Genomic DNA, 24,112 nt, shown 5'->3' on the forward strand with positions numbered 1-24,112 from the left:
TCTCTCTCATCGAGGAAGGCAGATCTCATGGGAGACGGATCTATTGTAGCTTTGTGGACTTCCACAAAGCTTTCGACACGGTACCCAGAGCTAGACTGATGCGCAGATTACAAGAAATGGGAGTACCCATAGAACTCATTTGGGGGATCATGGCATTGTACAGATCAGTAGTAGGGCATGTACGCACCCCGGAGGGACTTTCTACACCGGTTCACTCCACTATTGGGGTGAAGCAGGGCTGCCCGCTCTCTCCCACTCTTTTCGGTATGTATGTGGATGAGATTTTTGACTACATTGACAACGATGGGGATAAAGGTGCTCAGTTGGCAGGGACATGGATTCCACTTTTGTTATGTGCTGATGACATAGTGTTGATCTCCGAATCCCCAAAGGGAATGCAACGTCAATTGGATGCTCTGCATACGTTTGCCCACGAAAGTGGTTTGTCTGTCAACCTGGGTAAAACCAAGGTTATGGTGTTTAATACCACCCCACAGTGGATCAGGAGGTCAGCACCTACACTCACATACGGCCAGGAGACTGTGGAGTACACAGACGCTTACACTTACCTTGGAGTGGTTTTTAGTGGACCTACATTCTCACTCAGAAGAGCAGCAGAAACCAGACTTACCAGAGCCCACGCAGCATTGGGTAGATCGGAGAGGATGTGTTTGCAGGTTCAGTTTCAGGAGCCCCCGACGAAGCTCTAGCTCTGTGACACCTTGGTGGCTTCAGCATTTCTCTATGGAACCGAGATATGGGGACCTTCACTGGATCACCACGGGAGGACGGGTCGCTCAGACGGATGGGGGAACATGGAGAAACCTCTCGTCTCTATGATCTCGCGGCTCATTAGAGCCAAGGCATCAATACCACGGGCCATTATCCGAGCAGAGCTAGCGGCCCCCCCACTTGTGGTGGAGGCGCTCACCAGATCAGTCTCCTTCATAAACCGCACATGGGCACTTCCTAGAGACAGATATGCTTGCATAGCACTTGAAGCCTCTCGACAGTTAGCCATACAAGGAGATACAACATGCTGGTATGGGGAGATGACATCATGGTTTCAGGCACATGGGTTCAGCATAGACTGGCTGCCACCATTCCATTACTCATTGGATGCACCATCTCTCAACCTTACACAGTCAGAGATCACCAAGCTCATACGCCAAGACCTGACCCAGCTAGACACTAGAAGGACATGGATACAACCAACACAGGAATTGGGCACAAAGATGGCTTTTTACAAAGACCACCTTCTCCAGCTTACGGAAGATGGTTTTGTGGCGAGACCCAGATACATGGATACCCACTTGTCTCATGGGATACGATGTGCTATTGGCCAGTTACGCACATCTTCTCACCAGTTGCGGATTGAGACGGGGAGATACAGCGGAGTACCAGCAGACGATAGGACATGCCCCTTGTGTAACATGGAACCTGAGACAGAGCTACACTATATATGTCGCTGCCCAGTCTACTACGAGATACGAGGCCGCTTCCATTGCTTGTTCAGAGAAGGTTTTGGACCACTCTCAAGAGTCATGGGATACGAAGATCAGAGATGTCTGGGTTTGTTCTTGCTCGAGCTGCACAGACACAGAGATAGCCTGATGAATGGCGAGGCTAGCCAGTCTCAAAGACGGATCATAGACTTCTTCAGAGCAGACACGGGACAGCCGCAAGAGCCACTCCCACAGCAGAGCTCCCCCTCGTCTCATACCAGAGGCACACTGATTGACCGAGCGATTGAACTGGGGAAATCCAGGCGCCCACGACTGCGAAGAACTACACAGCATCGACGGAGGCTACGACAGAAAATTCGGAGCACGCTGGCCAGGCATGCACGATGCCCGGTCAGACTACTAACCATGGAGGAAATTGATGAGATTCGCCAACGACCGATGCTAGATCTCTTGTGATTCAGCTATCCCAACAAGCTACCCATTTTTTGCTTGGTCTTTTGCTTGGTTCACATTGATCAACTTAGGACCCCATAGTATATATCTTTGTTTTGTACTGTTGTTAGGTTATTTTGTTACTCTGACTTTGTATCAGATCCACCACTTTGTAACTTTCGGGTCTCATAGGTCATTATGGCCTTTTGAAGACGTTAATATAACATTTCATTTCATTTCATTTCTCTCTCTCTCTCTCTCTCTCTCTCTCTCTCTCTCTCTCTCTCTCTCTCTCTCTCTCGTTCACACATTTCACACTTTCACCTTTCACACCTATCAGCTTAGTTTAGGATTCCGCAGTTTTTATATTTGGTTATTCCTAGTTTAATTTATTTTGTTAATCTGACTTTGTATCAGATACACTGCATTGTAACTTTCTGGTCTCATAGGTCACTTTGGCCTTTTGAAGACGTTAATATAACATTTCATATCATTTCTCTCTCTCTCTTAAAGAGAAGTAGAAAACTAAGTCGATGGGCTGTTTTTTAATCATGTGGTGGTGTCAGTACACACGCGCAAAAAGTCAAGGTCGTGTATAATGAGAATGAACGGTCAAACAATGTATGGTTAACCAGCAGAGTCGCTTGTTTAAGATTCTGTGCATTTATTAACATGATCTACTAAACGCAATACTGGACTTTTGATAACTGAAATTATATACCCCTGAATAGTTTCTTGAAAGCTTAGTCTCTTGATATGTGAGCATTTACAAGCCCCGTTGTCATCCTTCTTGAATTAATATGAACTCAGAAAAAAAAACTAATGAACACTAACCATCCAATGCGCATTTTCTCCAAATCTATTCTCCACTCTCTTTGGCGAGCAAGCTCTTCCCTATAGTGTCGAACTGTTCTCTTCTCTACGATATATGTATCATAGTTCCATGCTTTTCCAAACAAATACAAAGGTCGATATTCTTGGAACATCTGGACCAATTCAGCAATTGAGACTTTTTTGGAATGTCGAACTTAAGGAATCGTTGTGTTTTTATAAGTTACCTGTGAGTATTTCCGTGCTTCAACAAAACCAGCTCTGATAATGTTCTCAATATTGTTTCGGGAATTTAGAAATAGCTTTGATTCCTTCAGTATGTTTACAGGATTGAGGCCAAAAGACTTGGTTTCGAAAAAAGATGAGTACACCCTCATGTACAAAAGTCTAGGAGCTGTTTGCAAAATTTGACTGATCCCTTCCAAAGCAGTGCCAAGAGCCTATTTCATGATTGTCAACGGAAATTTATTTTAAAAGGCTTTCTCACCATAAATATGTGAGTCACGTGCAAAAAGAGAGTTACTAAAGCAGTGAGACCAGGAAACTCAAATAGATTTTTTTATATTTTAATTTGCCAATGAACAAGGTCAAGCCCGATGTTAGTGTTTGAAAAAGGTGAACATTTTATAAAAAATAAGAAAAGGTTAAAATCTAATCACTTCTATTGGACTCTCACATCAATGATGACTCAAGGGCTGATATTTCCAAAATAGGATAAAAAAAGAAGTAGAATCCAGAGTCTGTAGGTTCATTCGACCACCATAAGTTCTCTACTAAATTTAACTAAGTAGTCCCACAAATCTTTCTATATTTTCTAGCTATGGACGACCCACAATATTTTCTAGATGTGAACGACCCACAATATTCAACTTCCTCTCTAAATAGTAACATTAAATCTTCCCATCCACTCTCAAACCACACTCATTGATCTTTTTTCATACTTATCACTCAAAAGTGGATTGAGATCTGATTTTGCCATACTTTCCACGATCATAAGGCTTTCTAAATAAGGTAAGGGACTTCCCATACAAGTCCAAAACTATGGAGAATGGCCCATGCCTCTCCATGCCCATGGTCCTTGCTCTTATATTTTCCTTGTTACCATCAAAAGGATATCCATTTAAATTTTCCTTTCAAATTTGTTGCCATGGATAAAAGTCTTTGTTCTTTTCTTCTCCACAGCGACACTCCTCCCTCTTATCTTCTCAAATGGACCATGGCAATGATTGGTCTCATTGGCTGAATCCAACCTCCTGACAAGATTCATAAAGCCTTCTTTCTTTCTCTTGCTGTCTTTGCTTGGCTTGAGCATAAGTGATTTATTCCAATGTTTGCAGTATACTGATATGGTTGTGTGCCCCCTCTTTTGTGCAACAAGTCATGTGCAACTTTGAAAATCATGCCAAGAGAACAAGCCAGAGTGGGGTCCACAAGACTGGAAGTACCTCACCAGCCAGCATCCATATTAGCACTAGCATCATCCTGCCATCAAAGGACATGCCTTGACATAAAATCACCATCAACACATCCAGGAGAAGATGAGTGAACGGACTAGAATCCCAAACCCAGACAATCTGCATGCTATTCAAGCTGGCAGCCTAATAGATCTAGAGCCCACCAAGTCCTAATCAATAGCTTCCAGTCAATATTCACTAAATGCTTCGTGTTGTGTGAGGGAATGCCACAAGGAAATTCAAACCCCATAGGGAGAGGAGGGACAACCGAGAGAGCATACAAGAAATTCATGGGATTAAAAATTTGCCAATGATCACAATGCACTCCACTGTGACCATAGCAAAAAAAATCTGCACAACATAACCTCTAGGGACATACCCCACAGTATAATCTTGCCTATAGTGCCTATAGGCCTAGGAATCTCTGGTCTAGTATCCTAACCTCTCTACGAACATCCCAGAATGCAGTATGAAACGCCACTAAAGTGCAAGAATCATGGGGAACATATAAGCCCAACCCCAAAAGAATCCAAACAAGTTTTCTCAGTTCAGAGAAAATCCTGGATGCTTGAACCGACAAGATGTCTTGTTATCATGTGATGGCTAGCCAAATCTCAAGCTCTCTCCCATCAAGAGAATCATGAGGAGCACATGGATTTGTAAGGTTTCTGGCCAAGCGCAGGTGTAACTACTGGGAAGGCGACGTGTCAAGACCAGTCTAAAACCAGGACATTTGGCAGACTTTCCAGGCTGCCTCCAGGCATGAAATGCCTTGATCCACCACTTTTGGATATCCATGCTCAAAGAAATCCCAATCCACTTGAGAAAGCTCTAGGGGAACAATGGTAAGGGCTCTATGACAAACCATTGCCATGACACTCCTGTGTGGGCAGGAACAATATGGATGGTTGTGCTGACGTGGAGACTCGACGAACACATGAACAACTGCACAGCCAACCCTGGCACAAATTCTGGCGTTTTATAGGGCTGTATGAAGGACCTGATGACGTAGCAGCTGTGCAAATGTTGGTGATGATGTGGCAGCAGATACGACCTGTTTTGCCTTAAGGTTTTGATGAGGGAAAGTCAACAAGCTTCTCTCGAAGATAGAGTTTTTTTTAGCAATTTCTTATTGGGCTTGCTTTTAACCCAAAAGCAAGTTGTATACTTCACTTGAATTATTTTACATAAAGAATTACAGCCAAGGGTGCCAATTCAGGGGCCAATCTTTTCCTAGGGGAACTCCCCTCTCCAATATCCCTTTGTAGATTCTCTCTTGTGCAATGTTGACAGTTGACAATTGTGGTTTGAATCTATTTTAGTTATTTACTGCTTGTTGGCATGCGGCATGGGGCAGTTACAGTGCTATTGGAGCACAATACTTCATGATCATTTCTACATGATGAGACAGAATCGTATCGGACAACCACAAAAGGAGCATCAAGAGGACCCAAAATAAGCAGAACAAAGAAACACCCACGGAAAATTCTATGGAACGAGGGTATCTTCTGGACTTGGTACAAGAATTACAATATGTTATCACCTGAGGCTACCTCGGTACATTTTGCTCAGTTCGTGGAAGGTGATAATTTTGAGCCTTTAAAACTTGATGGCATGACAAGCCAGACAACTGAAGAGAGGAATAAAACATGATGACGTGGCAGTTTTTGGCCAAGCTGCTGACATGGCAAGCTCTCTGCAATTTGTGGCACCAATTGCGTTGACAGGACGTTCAAGCTGTACGGCATCTCTTAGGCGTCCTATTTTGGGTGATAGCGCCAAATTTTGTATGAGGTGCTTTTCATGGGCTGGGGCCTTTAAAAGGAAGCCTTGAGAGGCTCTTTGGCAGATTGTATATGGTTGCAGATTACAGAGACGCTCTGCCGCTTCGAGTCGACTCTTCTCTCTCTTTTCAGTTCAAGTGTTAATTTTGTTCCAGTTTCTATTCATGTGTTGTTTGGGTGTCCAAACCAATTAATATGGTATCATAGCTCACAAGATTCTTCTCTCATGGAGAATCCAATCCAACTTTTTGCCAACACACATGAATTCCAACAGTGAATCAAACAAAGAGGAACGTGTCCGTCCTACAACTTTTTGCAAGAGGAGGATGAGCATTCCAATCCCAGCAGGGATATGGAGATAACCAATGGAGAGTCTAATGAGGGCAAGCTTTCTTCTAATGATTCGGGATAAGACCAGGGCAAGCCTACACCAAAAGTTCTTGACTAATTGAAATACAAGCAACAGCTTCAAGTAGATACTTGTGCTAGGCGACTTGTCAAATACTATAAGGATTCGAAATATTTGAAATACTATAAGGATTCGAAGTATCTGTAGAATCATCTGATTCCAGAGGTTTATGATAGATGGCAGAAGGCCGCCATGAGATTAGAGTCAACAAGTTGATGAAGTCTCGAAAACAGTCTCAAAAGGGTCACAAGTCAAATGATTATGCCAGCTATTTGGGTTGGAAATTTTCCTTCGAGGATCTTGCGAAAAGGAAATAAAAAAAACTCAGCAGACATGTTCACTTTGAGGACGATCCTAGTTCTTCTTCGTCTTCTTCCAGTTCTAGTTCCAGCTCCAGCGAGGATGAGAAAAGACTGTCAAAGAGAAGAAAGCATAAGAAAAGCAAGTCTAGAAAAAAAAAAATCATTCTAGCAATTTTGAAGAGGAAACCTCTTCCACCTCTGATAGTTGAGATAATGATACCCACACTAACCTTATTTTTTTCAAGGTTCAATTTTAGGGGGAAAGGCAGGGGCTTGAGCGCCTGCTCAAGACTAAGGAGCTCTTGGAGGCCGTCAAGGCACTCCCGAGGGGTAGTTGCCCAGGGGAGGATGGTTTGACTCTGAGTTTCTTCTTGGATTACTGGGAGGTGCTTCGTCGAGACCTCTGTAGTGTCTACCGACACATTTTGCACACTGGGGAGATGCCTGATAGCAAGTTTCTTGTAGATCGTAGGTTGAAGATTCCGAGTTTTTGTCATATAAATTCTGAAGTTTTGTAGAATATGAAATTATGATTATTGACTTATCTTTCTAAGCTTCTTGTTTTAAGTATTATATTGGTTTTTTTTAATAAATTAAAAAATCTCGTTTCTTAACCGTTATGACCGATGTCGAAACTTCAAAACTCCGGTTTTCCATTTCCGCTTCTACTGTTTCCGTTTCGGGTTGTCACTATGGCTCAGAGATCATCCTTGATGTAAACTTAAAGCGTAAGTCCGTCCACTTCTATCGGCTTCGGCCATTTCAAAATTAATGAAATCCACTTTGTTTGTTTACTCAATTCTTTTGTGAGATTTGCAAGAACATAAAGGTTCAAATTTTTCGGATAAAAAATCGAAAGGCCAAGATTTCCTGCAAGCTCAAGCGAATAGTTTCTCTGAGGATTTTCTTGGAGAGCTACCTCCGGAGAGACCTAAGGATCACACGATTGATCAAATTTCTAGCAATACGTCACAGAACCGACCACCTTACTTACAGAGTAAGCATAGCCCAGAATGAAGAAATAATGAACCAAATAAAAGAATTTTTGGAAAAGGGTCTAATTCACCCAAGTATCTCACCTTCTTGTTCACTAGTGCTTCTTGTTTTGACGAAAGATGGATCTAGGAGAATGTGCATTGCCAACACGGCTCTTAACAAATCACCATCAAGAACAGGTTTCCAATACCCAAGATGGATGATATACTTGACAAATTACAAGGTTCTCCATGTTTCAACAGCACTGATACGGAAAGTGGTTATCATCAGATCAGGATCATTCCGGAGATGTATACAAGACCACGTTCAAGACATCCTTCAGTTTGTACGAGTATTTGGTGATGCCATTGACTCTCACAACAACGTTCAATAGGATAATGTACAAGATTTTTAAAGAGCATGGAGTGTTTGTGGGCACTTTCTTGACGACATCATTGTATTCTCCATGAATGAAGAAGAACACAAAAAACATTTCTTACACGTTTTTGAGGCACTGCGAAAACATAGGTTGGTTAACAATGGGAAGAAGAGAGTTCTTTCTACCAGAGATACCCTTTATGGGGCACATCGTCTCAACAGAAGGTGTAAAGAAGGACCCAGTGAAAGTTGCTATTATCCACGATTGGCTAGAACTAAAGAACGACCACCCCTCCTACTTTTCAACAAATGGTTCCACCAGTTTTCCTCCCAGCCTATTCCACCAGATCCACCGGTTTCAATTGGCTCATCGACTTCCCACATTTTTGTCTATACCATGTAATAAGACTTTTTCCACTGATAGTACCTATTCCTCCACAATGTCCTCACTTATGGGAGGAGTTTTTCATTTTATGGCTAAGATTTCTTCCTTTGAAATTTCACTACCACCTGCTTCTAATGTTTCTAATGTTCATACATCTATGCCACCATCAAACTACAACCACCTATCTAAAGCCTATCGACTTATGCATCAAGGATTCTGCCCTTATTAACATCCATCCATGCTTCTACAAATTAAACCCTTACAAAATGGAGGCTGCCCATCCATGATACCTTTTCAGGTGTTAACATCGCAAAGCTCTATATTTTCTTAAACAATTTGATGTCATCTTCAATGACAAAGATTCTAAGATAGCTCAAGTTGCATGGTTGTCAAGCAGCACATATAATAGAAGTTAAATTCTGCCTTAAGCACAACACACAAAACATTTTGAGAAGCAATGTGATGGGAAATTTTTTTATCCCTTTTCCTCTTCAAATCTATAAGTCGAAGTGACAAACAGCAAGATGAACCATGGTTGATTCACTTTCACCTCACCCCATACAGCTACTATTACTACTGCTACTCCTCTTGAGCCCACATTTACAGATATCAATGAGTGCCTCATGTCAGGATTATTCCTTCCTGAATACACTTTCAAGGAAGGTTGCACCACGCCATGTTGTGTATTGCATGAGCATTGCAGCCTAAGGTTCTACTAGACTCTCACACTCCTCCATATGTAAGTTCAACCCACTATCATTGCCATCAAAACTTTCTTCTATTGACCTACTCTTTGCAAAGATGTGGATAAATATGCCCATGAATGTCTCATCTGTCAATAGGTGAAGTATGATCATATAACACGTTTGGCTTGCTACGTCCTCTTTCTATTCCTACCAGCCATGGGAGAGCACCACTATGGATTTCATCTTCGATTGGCTGACTACAACATCTGGTAGCAATCACATCGGCACTATCATTGTTTGCTTTGATAAGCAAGCTCATTTCATCCCAGTCAAAAAGACTATCAAAGTAGATTGGATGGCATATTTATTTCGTAATTATGGGATGCATATGGAAGTCAGAGATGCAACCATAGTTACCCGGAACGCGGAACGGGAACGGTGACGGGATCCCCCGCGGAACGGGGGAACAGGGAGGGCCCCGGAACGGGAACGGCGCGGAACGGGAGGCATAAAAACACCCAAATAATGCAATTTCAAGCTCTTTGTGATTGAATAGAAGTAGTATCAGAGTCCTTTGACTCTTAACACTCACAAAACACTTGATTTGAAGACCATTCAGTCTTACTATGACAAACGTGTGTCGTGTAGACTTGAAAGCTTGAGAGGGGGAGAGAGGGAAGGGGGGAGAGACTCGAGAGAGAGCTTAAAGTTGAGAGAGAGAGGGAGGGAGCTTGAGAGAGAGGGGGAGAGCTTTTAGCCTTGTAGACTCTAGAGTCTAGACTTCAAAGCTTGAAAGAGGCTAGAGCTTGAGAGTCGAGAGTCGAGAGGGTAGAGCTTTAGCTTTGGCCCTTGAAAGCTTGTGTGCATAGTGAAGGTAAGGGGTGGGGGAAGGGACATTTAACAAGGGGAAGGCTCACAAGACAAATCACCAAAATCTGAAAATCTGCCCATTCTCAGCCGTTCCGGGCCGTTCCGAGCCGTTCCGGTACCAAAAGTCCCTGCGGAACGTCTGGCCGTTCCGGGCCGTTCCAGACCATGTAACCCCCCCGGAACGCCGTTCCGGCGTTCCCTACCCATGGGATGGCGTTCCCCGGTAACTCTGGATGCAACTAATCATTGCGTCGTTTGGCTGGTCACAGACTCTCTCTCTCTAGAAAGGTGGTCCATGCCAATCTCTTTGTCAAAGTCGGAATCTTGTCTGCCACGCATTGATTTTCTCTCTGATTATCTTTTCTCTCTCTAGAGAGAACTGAATATTTGTGATTTTCTCTCTCTAGAATCTGTTGATTTTCTCTAAAAACAGAGACTTTCTCTCTCTAAAACTGATTTTTTTTAAAGCAATTTTTTGCAAACCTCTAGTAAGAAAAGCTGGTGCCCCCCCCCCCCCCCGTTTTCTCCTATTTTGATGGCAAAAATCTGGCGCCCCTTAATTTTGGTAAAAGCCTGCTTTTCGAGCATTATCTATTCCTATCGACCCGTGAGGCCTATAGCTGTAGACCATAGTTACGAGGAATGGCCATTTTCAGGTCTCCATTCCCCAATCCCATCTCAATTTCCCATTTTGGATCCTCGTTCCGTATTTCAGACGTGGGTATCAGAAACAAGGAATGGCATTTCATGCATCTTGCTGTTCCGCGGTCCCTATTCCAATTTCTTGTTCCGGGTAACTATGCTGCAGACACCTCGGGTGCATGACCGGTATCTTAGCCATTGCCTGTAAAAGGTCATTGGATCTTGCTTGGGTGTCGTCACCCAAGATCTTAGCTAATGCTTATAAAAGGTCATTGGATCCTACTTATGGTGCATACACACACCCAAGATCATAATCTTAAACTTAATTATAATCATAATCTTTATTAATTATAAATTCGTACAAGAGAATTCTTAGTTCATCACTAATTTTTATTCAGGGTAGCTTGATTATGGAAGTTACAACTTTCGGTCTTGGTATGCATTACAAATGCATATGGCAGTTTATTTGTGATGTTGTTGCCACTTTTTGAAGATTAGCAACTTCGAGATTGGCATATTCATGGATCTTCTATGCTCTCCATATCAGCTAAGCAAGCATAAACAAAATTGCAATCTTCAGTGTGGATAGCCAGACACTGTAATACAGCGTGGAATCTGCATAAATGCACAAAATGGTTGCAAAATGTGGTTATGCAATATTAAACTTCCTTTGAAAGAGAGATTGCTTTTGTGGAGATGTCTGATTGGAGTTCTTGCCACCAGAAAATTTCTTCATCCTCACAAAATTGCATCTTCTTGCTTTATTCGTTGCTCTACAAAGATTGACAATATTCAGACTTTACTCCATCATTGTTCCCACACATAATATTTTCTTGACTGCATCTCTGCACAACTTTGGAAACGTATTCTAGTGAAAGCATGTGCCAAACATTTCTGGTTAATTTTAGTGCTTTCACCCTTACTGCAGCAGTATGCATATTTCTTTGCTTGGTTCGATTTTGGATGCTATGGTCGGTTTGGCGATCTCGTAATCTCCTTATGTTTCACCATGATCGGGTTGACTGTGTACACACACACGAGCAAATTTGATACAAAGATATGCATACCGAGTTTCTTTCATAACCCTAAAGATGTAGGGGGCCATAATGAAGCCTAGCCTAAAAAAAGCATTAGATAGGAAAATTAGCACAAAAATGAGGTAGTTGATAGGGCATATGCACCATAAAAGTAACACAATATCAACTGGTTGTAACTTGGACAAAAACTTCACAATGTGAAGTCTGCATGTCGGCTATATGCCTAAAAAATATAGCTAGATGAATCCGGGATAAGCCGGGATTCACTCACCCACAAGACAATATAACCATCACGACTAAATACTATGACATTCCCACAAAAATTTGCGTGTAACTTGGATGAGCTCCCATTCAAGGAGTATGGATTCTACTTCGATTGTTTCTACGTTTCTATATGTAACTTTTTCGATGGGTTTTCCTCATCTAGAGGTTTCTCATTAGTAATTTGATATAATATTACAAAACGAGAGAGAGAGAGAGAGAGAGAGAGAGAGAGAGAGAGACAGAGAAATAAAATGTAATATTAACGTCTTCAAAAGGCAAGAATGACCTATGACACCAAAAGGTTACATGAGGTGAATCTAATACCAGATCTGGGCACATGAAGTACAAAGAACTAAAAAGAAAATAGTCGGTAGGGGTGGGGTGAAAGCTGATACAAAGGGGATACATAGGGGGAACTGAGTTGATACAATGGAGTTCTCTGATAGTAGAGGCACCATTTACATATACATCAGTATCCAAAAGGACGGCTTCTATGTCGTGCCGTATGGTATGGATCCTCTATCACAATCTACGTCGATGTCGAGAGGGCCCCCTCATCCGTGGGCGAGGGACCTCCCCAACTCTATCGCCCAATTAAGTAGTATGCCTCTGGTGCCTTTGGTGTTGCTCTGTTGTGGGGGCTGCTCGAACTCCTCTCTCTATGACTGAAAGAAATCTGTAATCTACCACTATCGTTGGATCTTTCTCATTGTGCTCCTCTTCAAGAGGTCTGTGAATCTCTAGTAGGTATAATCTGAGGCATCTCTGATCTTGGTATCTCATAACTCTAGAAAGTGGTCCAAAACCCTCTTTGAATAGACAGTGAAAGCAACCTCGTGTCTCATAGTATACTGGGCAGTGACATGTAATGTAGCTCTGTCTCGGGCTCGATCTGGCACACTGACAAATCCTGGACTCAACGGGTACTCCTCTAAATCTGCATGTCTCGATCTCTAGATGATGTGAGGATGTGCATATCTGACCAATAGCACATCGTATCCCGTGGGATAGTTGAGTATCCATGTATCCTCGTCTGATCACAAAACCATCCTCCATAAGTTGGAGAAGATGCTCTTATAGAAAGCCATCTTCGTACCCAACCCATGTGTAGGTTGTATCCATGTCCTCTTTATATCCAACTAAATCAAGTTCTCTCTGATGAGCCTCGTAATCTCTACCCTAGTGAGGGAGATGGAGGGTGCATCCAAAGAGTACTGAAATGGGGGTAGCCGATCCATACTAAAGCCATGTAACTGAAACCAAGATGCCATCTCTGTATACCAACATGATCTATCTCCCTGCAATGCCAGCTGTTGCGAAGACTCTAGTGCTAATAGAGCATATCTGTCTCTAGGGAGAGGCCAAGTGCTATGCATAAATGAAACTGATCAAGTGAGTGCATCCACTACCAATGGAGAAGCAACGAGCTCTACCCTAACAATGTCATGTGGTACTGAGGCCTTGGCCCTGATCATCCAAGAAATCATAAACACCAAAGGCCTCTCCATACATCTCCATCCATCAGTATTGCCAACTCTTCTATGATGATCAATTGAGGGGCCCCATATCTCCACTCCATACACCATGGCCTAAGTGACAAGAGTGTCAAAGAGCCAAAGCTTTGCTCAAGGTTCCTAGAACTGAACCTGCGAACATATCCTCTCAAGTCTTCCCAATGATGCATATGCTCTGATCAATCTCGTATCTAATGCACGCCTTAGGGAAAATACTGGACCATTGAAAACGGCCCCAAGATAAGTATATGCATTTGCATACTCCACAGTCTCGACCATATGTAAAAGTGGAGGCGGACCTCCTTACCCTCTGCGCCATAGTGTTAAAGACCATTACCTTGGTCTTACCACGGATCACAAACAATCCACTGTCCTGTGCAAATACATGCAATGCATCCAAATGACATTGCATCCCCTCTAGAGAATCAACTCATGCTCAAGAATTGATGCATATAGCCTAGCCAAGAGTATGACCAACCATGATGGTGCGGTAATTCCCGGGAAGCATAGGATCTCCCGACTTGAAGATAGCCACAATCGTGGACATACTCCAAGTCTCAGGAAAACCCTCATACATGGCTCTATTAAACATCATGGCAAGAGGCTCTGCAAGCATATCTCTGGCATGGATAGAGTGCTCTCCTACTAGATCATCATGATCCTGTGCTCTTCATGTCTTCATCCTGCCAATGGCTTTCCTTACCCTCTCAACAATAAAGAAAGTATATATCTCTGGGCATGCTTCTGGAGGGTCAAGCAAAGGTGGATGCTCCGATGCTGTATAGAGGGATGTAGCATATTCCCCCCATGTCTCTGTGGGTGATGGCTGGCGGTGGAGAGTGCTCATGGAAGCTTCCATGCCTCACTAGAGTCCTGACTCATAAACAGTTGATACAGATCATGCTCTGATTGAGACAGGTAAGCCCTCTTCTTTTGTCCCACTAGGAGGCGAAATATAATCCGTGATTGTCTATGTGTAGTAGTACCCATGAGCACCTCTCTCTATAATCTGATCCTCGTCTCTCTACACTCCTCCTCATACCAATTGTTCTGAGGCATGCTCCCAAATTGTCTGCGTGTAGGCTGGCTGTGGAGATATGGCTCTGATGTTGCATCATGGAGTGTCTCTGACAAAATCTGGGTGAGCTCATCTAGTGGCCGTCCTGGCTCTTGGGTGCATACCTGCCTGTACGTCTAATGGTCGTTCCTTGCTCTTGGGTGCATAGCTGCTTGTATTCTCATCATTGTACACGTGATCCGTCTCCCTTGTGAAGGTATACCAAGTATGTGTGGAGACCTCTCCCAATGGAGCTGCGTTGAACTGGAACGATAGAGTGAAAGACAAGATAGCATGATCAACTGCTACCCCAACCAGCCTAGTTCCCACCATGAAATCCTGAGAGGAAGGAATGAGTCCTGGCGGAGCCATAACATAATCCGTTGTACTAGTGCCATGCCAATGTGGAAAGCATGTAAAACCCTGCTGTAGGGAATCTCTGTAGGCCATTCAAAATGGCCAATCCATGTGCAATCCCCATATCAATCAAGTATCTGCCATACTGAGTGTGCTCCTCATCCTGTGATAATCTAGACATGCCCAATTCTATAATAGAGAGAGAGAGAGAGAGAGAGAGAGAGAGAGAGAGAGTGTGTGTGTGGGGGGGGGGGGGGGGGAGGGGCTTGGGTGACCCCCGAGAAGACTCTTAAGATGCGCTCGCAGCTTTCTTCTCGTAATTATGTACCTCCTAAGGTTAAATTTGCAGGACAAAAACCCCTCCCTCGTAATGATAATCGCACTCTTGCGGATGCATGGAATAAGGTGGTGCACTCTTACAGGGATGCAGTGGTTCATGGGACTTTTTCAAGAATCTGAAAGTTTAGTTGCCCCGGAGACGAGCATGCTGAATATTGTGGTTGAGTCGTGGGCTGTTGATGTTGATGTGCTTATGGGCACGTCAACTTAGTCCCATCCTTATTTTTCCTTTGTACATATCTCTTAAATGCATAGTTGTGTAAAATGCATTTCATATAATGTGCGTGGGTTATGTAACCCTGATAAGTGGAGATTAACCTGGCACTATGTACATACATGTAAGGCTGACATTGTGGTTTTGCAAGAGCATAATCAACATGATTATGTTTGGCAATGCTCGTATTTTGCGAGATACTGGATAGCATATGCTGGTTCGTTGGGCTTTTCGGGTGTTCTCATTATGGTTAGGCACGAGTTGCAACCGGTTCTGGCGTATAATGATCCGGCAAGTCCTTGGATGATGGTCCAATGCACGATCAATGGTCAAATTTATGAATTTGGTGGTGTTTATGCGCACAGGACCTCGGGACAACAAGCTATTTTGTGGCCTGAGATATCTTCTTATCCATGGCTTTCCAATGCGTTGCTTTGTGGTGATTTCAACAATGCATCGGCTTCACCTGATAACACCACAGGACATTCTCACATGTTAAGCATAGAATTGAAAGCTTGGACGGATCTTGTGGCATGTACACGGATGTTGGACCTGTGGACCCTTTTGCATCCTGATGTTTCGGGGTATACATTTCAACATAATGCTTTTTCTGCATATCGTGCAAGATTAGATCGATGGTATGTCCTTGGCATGCAACAATTTGACGAGTTTGTGTGCGAAATGAGCATCGACCATTCTTTGCTTTTATCTGATCATGCTCTTGTTGTGATGTTGCTGTGCTTTGGGCAACTTCATTATGATCAACCTCTTTCCAAGAAGCATTTGTTGCATATCAACAATGCATATCTTTCTCACGAGGTATTCCGTGAGATGATCTATGAGGTTATTACCCCTTTGGTTGCTCAAATGCATCTTGATCCTCATGTTGCCTGGGTTCACTTTGTTGGGCATGTGCAGAGTGTAATTCAGGACTATGGCAAGCATTACATGCTTCAATTACGTGGTGATGTTGAGGATGCCCGGCATATGCATCAGCAGCTCCAACTCTTAGCTGACCCACGTCTCTTGTCGGAAACTAAATCCATGGCCCTTTGTCAGGCTAGGGTGTGTCTGCTCCATAATGACAAACGAAAATTGGATAAATGGAAAACTCGTGCTCGTCATCGAGTGTTTGTGGACAAGGGATGTGCCTCAAAGCAGTTTTTTAAGCACTTGCATCATTCGAGGGCCTCTCAAACTATTAAGCGGGTTATGTTTCGACCAGGAGCTTGGACCGCTTCGAAGCGTGAGCTTGCAGAGGTCATGGTGTCCCATTTTAGGACTGTTTTTGCCGCTCCTCCCGTGGCATCTGCCGCGGTTATTCATGCACGACAACTTTTGTTATCTACAGTGCAGTCAATTGTCTTGCCTTAGGATGCTTTGGCCATGGACGCGGCTTTTACAGAGAATGAATTGCACTCAGCTTTGCTTGCTCTTGGAAGATGGCGTTCGCCTGGTTGGGATGGGCTCACTATGGAATTTTTTCTTTCTTTTTGGGAGCCTTTGAAAGAACCTTTACTTTATTTGATGAACGCTGTGTGGGTGAAACAGGATTTGCCATTGTCTTATAAAGAGGGCTTATTGAAGTTGCTGCCTAAACAAGCGCTTTGATGTTGGTGATCTATAAAATCTTGGCTAAGATCATTGTGAATCGTATAAAAGAACCACTTATGGCTGGTATCCATTCCGCGCAATATGGCTTTATTCCTCGTCGCCAGATTTTGGATAATCTGGCTAATGTATTAATTGGAATGGAATATGCCAAATATACCCAGCAGGATGTTCTCGTAATGCAGGTAGACATTGAAAAAGCTTTCGATACGGTTCAACGGGATTGCATTGCTGCTACCATGCGGGCCCTTGGCTTTGGCCCAAAGATGGACAATGTCGTTTACTTCTTGTATGCCCGCAGTACATGTTCAGGCCTCCTTGATGGAGAGTTGACAGAACCTTGGCCTCTTGGATATTCTGTCAGACAGGGTTGCCCGCTTAGCGCCTTGTTGTATGCCATTGTCACTCACCCTCTTTTATTGTATTTGGATCACTTGACTTCCCTCGGTCGTCTTCATGGACTGAAGTTACCCAATGGGAAAGACTTTGCAGGTCAGGCCTATGCTGATGATTCGTTGTTCATGCCTCGTAATAGCCAGGGTGACGTGTGCGAAATTATGCAGGCAGTGGATACATTTGGCTTGGCAGTAGGCCTTAGGGTTAACTTTCGGAAATCGAAACTCTTGCCTCTTGTTGTTTGTGACTGGCATCATCTTTTGTGGCCTGGCGAGATTCTCGATCCGCATGTGGTGGTTAGGCATTTAGGATATCCTATCGGTTGGCGGGTTACTAATGCGCAACAAATCGACTGGGTCATGCAACGACTGAATGTCAAATTGCACTATTGGAAATTGTCTACATGGCCGCTGCATGTTCAACTTCGTATAGTGCAAAGTATCATGAAGCTTATGTTCAGTTTTACTTGCCATTGCTGCATTGGCCTTACTCCCGCCTCTCATTGCTTATGTCTACTTTTGTATCTCACTTGTGGCGTTCCAGTTCTCATAAGAAAGGCCTCCGTTTGTTGGCAATGGAAAAGTTTTGCACTCCGAAGCGTCTTGGCGGGCTGTCACAAACTGCTGACGTGTCAAAGCCCTGAAGAAGGGAGCCAACTTGCAGATGCCGGCCGAGGGGCTTAAACCCTAAGAAGAACAAGTAACAGAGGAAGAAGTCCTACCAACTTATGGGGACCCCATCCGATGGGGCCCCAAGTGACATAAAGGAAATAAAGCAGGATACAAGATTTGTTTCGAGCTGTTCTTTTTCTCACAGACAGTGCCATGCAGATGTTGATAGCTACCAAGCAGCAGTATCCAAGTACTTCGTAAGCTTTCAAGAAAATTTTTGCCCGAAGTTATATGGTTTCTAACATCTTCCTTCAGAGTGCAACTTCTGGCAGGGTGGGATATCCTGAAATGCTTGCCATGGGAACCCTAGCAGATTATAATTTCTCGACATCTCCCAGTACATGTCTCTTCACGATCAGATGACCTTGGAGGTCCAGTGTGATTGCTATCTTGGGACTACCATCGCCACCAAAGAAACACTGTTTGTCCAAGAGCTGATGGACCATGCTGTGCTCGGCTACGACCTTCAAAATGAGCCTCACCCTAATTTTTGGTGTAGGTTTCAGGATGGAAAGTCAATCGACTTTTCGAGCTCGATCGATGTCGAGATTTCTTTTTAAGTTTGCAATCTGTTTGAGAACTTGTTCGGTGATCCTGTTTGGAATTTGTTTGAAATGGATGGTATTTGTTTTGAACCTGTCTTGGTGCCAATTTGAAATGTTTGACTTTGGTTTTAATACTGGTTTCAATAATTGGTGATTTTACTCCCGGGTGGAGTAGTGAGAATGATGTTTGAGAATGCTTGTCATACTCATGGCCCGGACCCTTGTGGTTATTTGCGGGGGGAGTATTGAATGATTGAAAAGTGTTGTCACTCATGGCCCAGACCCTTGTGGTTATTTATGGGGGGAGTATTAAGAAGTCTGAGTAGTGGTTACTCTCAACACCTCCGAACGACGCAGACTGTGGTCTGGAGGGTGTTTGGTTGTAAAAGGCCTCTATATCTCATGGCCCGGATCTTTTTAAGGTTATTTGCGGGAGGAGTGATGAGGGAGTCGTTGAACAGCTCATGGCCCGGTCCTGGATGTATATTTGCGGGGGGAGTGTTCATCGGCAGCTTTATGTTTCTATGTCTTGTAACATCCATATGTGAGCATTTGTGTTGCATTGTGATGTGCCAACCACTGAATATTTCTAATTGGATGAGATTGCCTGGGTATGTAATTTTAGTGCATCAAGACACCCGTGGAAGATCAGTACGGTCTGGGTGGGATGGCTAATTTTACTACGTCGGAATATCAAGAGTTCCAATTTGGACGAAAGGAGAAGCTAACTCCTTTATCAAAAGAGCCGAAAGGAGAAGCTAACTCCTTAACAAAAAGAGCAAACTGATTGTCCCTCGGAATGACCCTCGGAAATGTTTTTGAGCTAACTTGAGTTGTTTTGCAGATATGTTGTAATCGCGTACAATTACTCTCTTTCAAGAAGGGGAGATGTCACAAATTGTTGACGTGTCAAAACCCTGAAGAAGGGAGCCTACTTGCAGATGCCACCCGAGGGGCCTAAACCCTAAGAAGAACAAGTAACAAAGGAAGAAGTCCTACCAACTTATAGGGACCCCGTCCGATGGGGCCCCAAGTGACATAAAGGAAATAAAGCAGGACCCACATATACACACACAAGAAATTGCGTAGCTGCTGATGACGTGGCAGATTTTTGAAAATTTATGCTCGCTGATGACGTGGCAGACTGTACGGATTTCCGCGTTTTGCGCTGGCTGATGACGTGGTAGGCTGTACGGATTTTCGTAAATTACACTGGCAGCTTTTGGCATTGCTTTTTGGACCAAAAGCTTTTGAGTTTGAAAGATTTTTACTGTGAACTGCTTTTGGGGCCTAGGGCCTTTAAATATGAGGTTAGGGCTCATTCTCTGGCATGCTTCCTGGAGAAGGTGCAGAGTCTCGAGTAACGGCTTGTACTGTGTTGATGCATAAAGAAATACCGAAACGGGCGCCAAGGTTTGAGGCCAATACTCTCTGGGGTGGAATTCCGCCACTCCGTGTCGCGTGTCATCTCTCTCTCTCTCTCAGTTCAGTTGTTATTGAAGTGCTAAAAGTCTGCTCAGTCTGTTCTTTTCTATTGGCACGTGGTGCCCGTCTTGTGACATGGGCTGAATATTTTGGACCTTCGCCGCCATGCATTGGCAAGGAAGGCTATGTTATTGCCCACTCGCATTGCAGTCTCAGCCATGGACAGTTATGGTTGCTGACATATGTCGACATGTTGTTACTCCTGCCTTTGGTCATTGGCAGACTTCCCTTTGGGAGACTGTGTTTGGCAAGATGATCGGTAATATTTATGGTTGCTTGATCACCTCTGGCTTGCTCTCCGCTTGGAAAGTTGTTACGGATCATCTCTCTTGGCATGGCAGGCAACAATCAGATGGAAATTCGTTGCGTTTGGAGAGCATCCATTGGAGCACGGCGTTCTCTTTGACCCTGGTTGATCAGTTGCCTCGCCAAGCCTACTTCCTCTCTGGTCGTGGCATCCGCACGGTGGATGATGTGGTGGATTCATCTGGAATTTGCTTACCTTTTCTCATGCGGCAGCACGTTTTGGGTTGGGCCTACATTATCGTCAGATTTGGAGCTTGCTTCGGCTTATGCTGGATGTTTTTCTCCCTATTCCGCCACTAGTCGGTGGATGCCGTACGTAGGATTGGAAGTTATGGGACTCTTCGTTGGATGCGATTTCTGCTCGCCATATCTATGCTTCTCTCATGCAGGATTGTTGGCTGTTGATCATTGTAATGCGTCTGGGATTTACACAAATCCAATGGTGGAAGCGGGCTCTTACTGCAATTTGGAAGTCTCGCTTGCCTCTTAAGGAGCGTTTGTTTCTTTGGCGTTGTTTGTTGGGTGTTCTTCCAGTTGGAACTCTTCTTGCGGCGCGTCGTATTAGCTCCTCTAGTTGCGTGGGTTGCTCTGCTGCTGATGAGACTATCCGACATCTGCTTTGGGAGTGTCATTGCACCAGGGCTTTCCTTCACAATGTTTTTGCTTGTATGCACCTTCGATTTCCCTCAACGGTCTTCCACAAACGGTTTTGGCTTTTTGGTGTTCTCCCGAATTCCCTCCAGCAATTTGCAATTTTCTTCGCATGGGTCAGATTCTGGTCGCTATGGTCCTTGTGGCACCGCCGCGATCTCCGCATGTTTCACCAGCATGATGCAGATCCTTTTCCATCGTTCAAGTTTTCGCCGAGGCAATCGTTACATTTTGCCTTTGACATTGGGGACATATCCTTGGAAATCTTGCAGCTCTTCTGTGTTTGCTTTTAGCGCTTTTGTATGGCAGAGCACTTCAATGTTCTTCCCTTTTGTATATGATCTTTTTCGTGGGTTTTCCTCGCCTTGAGGTTTCCCACAAGTAAATTAATCAAACCGGATTTACAAAAAAAAGTGTGTGTGTGTGGGGGGTGGGGGTTGGACTCGGTACTTCAGCGTCTGCATTTTAAGTTGCATTATTGGAAATTGTCAACTTGGCCACTACATGTACGTCTTAGAATTGTCCAGTGCATTCTCATGGCCTATGTGTAGTTTTTCTTGCCCTTGTTATCTTGGTCTCGGTCGTGCTTGTAGCTACTTTTTTGGAGCACTTTTGGCGCACTTCATTTCACAAAAAAGGTCTCCGACTTTTGTCTCTAGACAAGTTGTGTTCTCCTAAGCGCCTTGGCGGATTGAATATTCTGGATTTGCGCACTCATGCTCTGGCTCGGAAAGCTACGTTGTTACCAATCTTGGTGCAACAACAACAGCCCTGGACACTTATGGTGTCACATATGTGTGAGCATATTGTTACGCTATCCTTTGGTCATTGGGAGCCGGCATATTGGAAGATTATTTTTGGGCAGCTTGAAGGACACATTCTAGGATGCCCCTTTACTTCTTCTCTCATTGTTAACTGGAGGGTTATCACCTCACATATGCAATGGCATGCTCCTGAATACCTTCTTGGCAATTCCCTTCGCTTGGAGAATGTCATAAAATCTAATATCTAACCAAGCCAAATGATTTTCTCATATTAAACTGATCATTTAATGTGGGAGAATAGACAAGAACAAGGGTTAGAATATAGACGTGTGCTTACGGGTCTATCTTAACACGGGGCCAATGGTAAAGGGGTCCAAATGAGAGATGATCTGTCAAAGAGCAAGGCTAGCTAATGGAGCTTAAAGACCTTAGGGTTAGCTTCATTAAAGACCTCCAAAGGTTAGTCTCAAAAGTTCTTGGACCTTAGGCAAGCTAGGGCTGAGCTTGAGGTGGGAACCTGGCCCAAGCTTGAAGTGCTTGTCGTGCTTGCTGACTAAGGTGCTTGAGGTGCTTAATGACTAAGGTGCTAAGGTGTCCATGACTAAGGTGCTGAGGGGGTAAGGTGTTTCACAAAGTCAATGCATTTCTCTACACAAGGGGGGGCAAGCCCTCATTGTAGGGGCTAGAGAGAGAACACACACACCCTCACACAAGGCGAGCTTGGTACAAAGAAAGCAAATAGGACACTTGTCAAGTTTCTCTCCATGTTGCCCTCTTGTGTGCCTAAAGCCTATTGGTTGGCCTCCCAAGGGGTCCAATGATAATTTACTTAATTTAATTAATTGTCTATGCATTTATCAAGTCCTCTCTCTCAAAGAGAAAAGGGGGATACTTGTCTCAAGGCTACCCTTGTTGCTTGATATGCACTAAGCATGTGATTGGCCAAGCTTGAGGAGGTCCAATCAAATGCAAGGGGGTCGACCAAGGAAGTAGGGGGCTAGCTTAGGAGGTATACTCTCCCCCCCCCCCCCCCCCCCCCCCCCCCCCTCCCCCCTCCACACACACACACACACTCATTGTGTGAAGTGCAAAGTACAAGAGCTCCATCTCCTTCTCCAAGCTAGTAGAGAAGTTGAGAGCCTACACTAACACTCTTGGCTATGGAATGCAAATCCAACCAAGAGCCATGCTTCAATGCTTAAGCTTGCCATCTTCTCCATAGTCATTACTATGCTATTATGTATGCTAGCAAGAAGAGTGATGATAAGTGAAGAACTACTTCTTTCTCCTATGAATGTTTCTTCTCTCTCTTCCCTACCCTCATTCCCTGCTAGCTCTCTCCACCTTTGAAGGTGTTTGAGGCCTTGGGACTGAAGCTTGGGATAGTTAATGCTTTTTGCAAAGTCTATGTAATGCTCGTGATGCATGAAGCTTTCCATCTTCATTGCATCACCTAGGTCACAAGGAACACAAAGATTGTATTTTACCAAGTCTCTCTTGATGGGAGAATCTATAATACAAAATCCTATTGTAGGGGGGACCGGCTCCACAAAAATCTGGTCCTCAACTGTTGTCAAGTTCTCTAACCTCTCTCTCTTGCAAAAGTATTGTTCATGCCAAGTTAATCAAGTATTATGATTAAGTTGCTACCGCTAAATAAGTTCACCCTCTATGCTCTCGAAGCAGTCTCACAAAAATATTCTCTCTAATTCTCTTAATTCCGCTATTCTCAAAGTTCATAGGCCATTTCCATTACATTGGTATTAGAGCTATTGGTTTCTCTTTTCTTGCTTAAGAAGAGAGGTCCTTATGTTGTCCATGAAAGGTTGGGCCTGTTAATTGCAATAGGGTAAGTGGGATAGGGATCTATTATCTTGGTTGAGAAGGACTTAGTTGAGGTATAATGTTGGGAACTTTAGGTTTAATAATGGAGCCTCTCGGGGCTTGCCTTTGGCTTAACCATTATTGAGCTACGAGCAAGCTCAACAAGAACCATAATCAACCAAGCAATGTTAGACCCTCTCTACTAGTCTTTGCAATCAACAGTGTCTAAACCACGGGTGTGGCTGCTTGAGAACTGATTTTCAAAGGTAAAGATGAGTAGCCACTAAGGTTTTAAAGGGGTAGCAAAGCACAAAGTGATTCTATACATAAGTATAATTAGCATGGCTGACAATAACCAAGCGAGTAGAATGAACATTGATAACTTTGATTTTGAACATAAAGGTGATAATGATGATGCCCCCATGTTTGTCAATTATCTTGTTACTAGGTTGCAGCAAGCTAT

The 24,112-nt window shown here is 43.8% G+C and overlaps 1 protein-coding gene across 9 annotated transcripts in view; it reads right to left on the minus strand.

Moving 5' to 3' along the window:
- LOC147430133 (uncharacterized) overlaps positions 1-24,112 on the minus strand; it is a 213,446-nt gene that overhangs the window by 115,456 nt on the left and 73,878 nt on the right. For 6 of the 9 annotated variants that reach the window (XM_086494644.1, XM_086494643.1, XM_086494642.1 and 3 more), the window contains 2 exons: positions 2,957-3,169; positions 2,733-2,884 (listed from right to left, as the gene is read on the minus strand). The exons of 2 other annotated variants lie outside the window; for them this stretch is intronic. In XM_086494644.1, the coding sequence (XP_086350770.1) occupies positions 2,733-2,884; positions 2,957-3,169 (365 nt within the window). Of the gene's footprint in view, positions 1-2,732; positions 2,885-2,956; positions 3,170-24,112 lie in introns of those variants that run through there. One more of the 9 variants, XM_086494650.1, reaches the window with a different exon arrangement.

This window comes from Adiantum capillus-veneris, chromosome 22 (genome assembly GCF_014529385.1).
Source record: "Adiantum capillus-veneris isolate H3 chromosome 22, ASM1452938v2, whole genome shotgun sequence".
NCBI lineage: Eukaryota > Viridiplantae > Streptophyta > Polypodiopsida > Polypodiales > Pteridaceae > Adiantum > Adiantum capillus-veneris.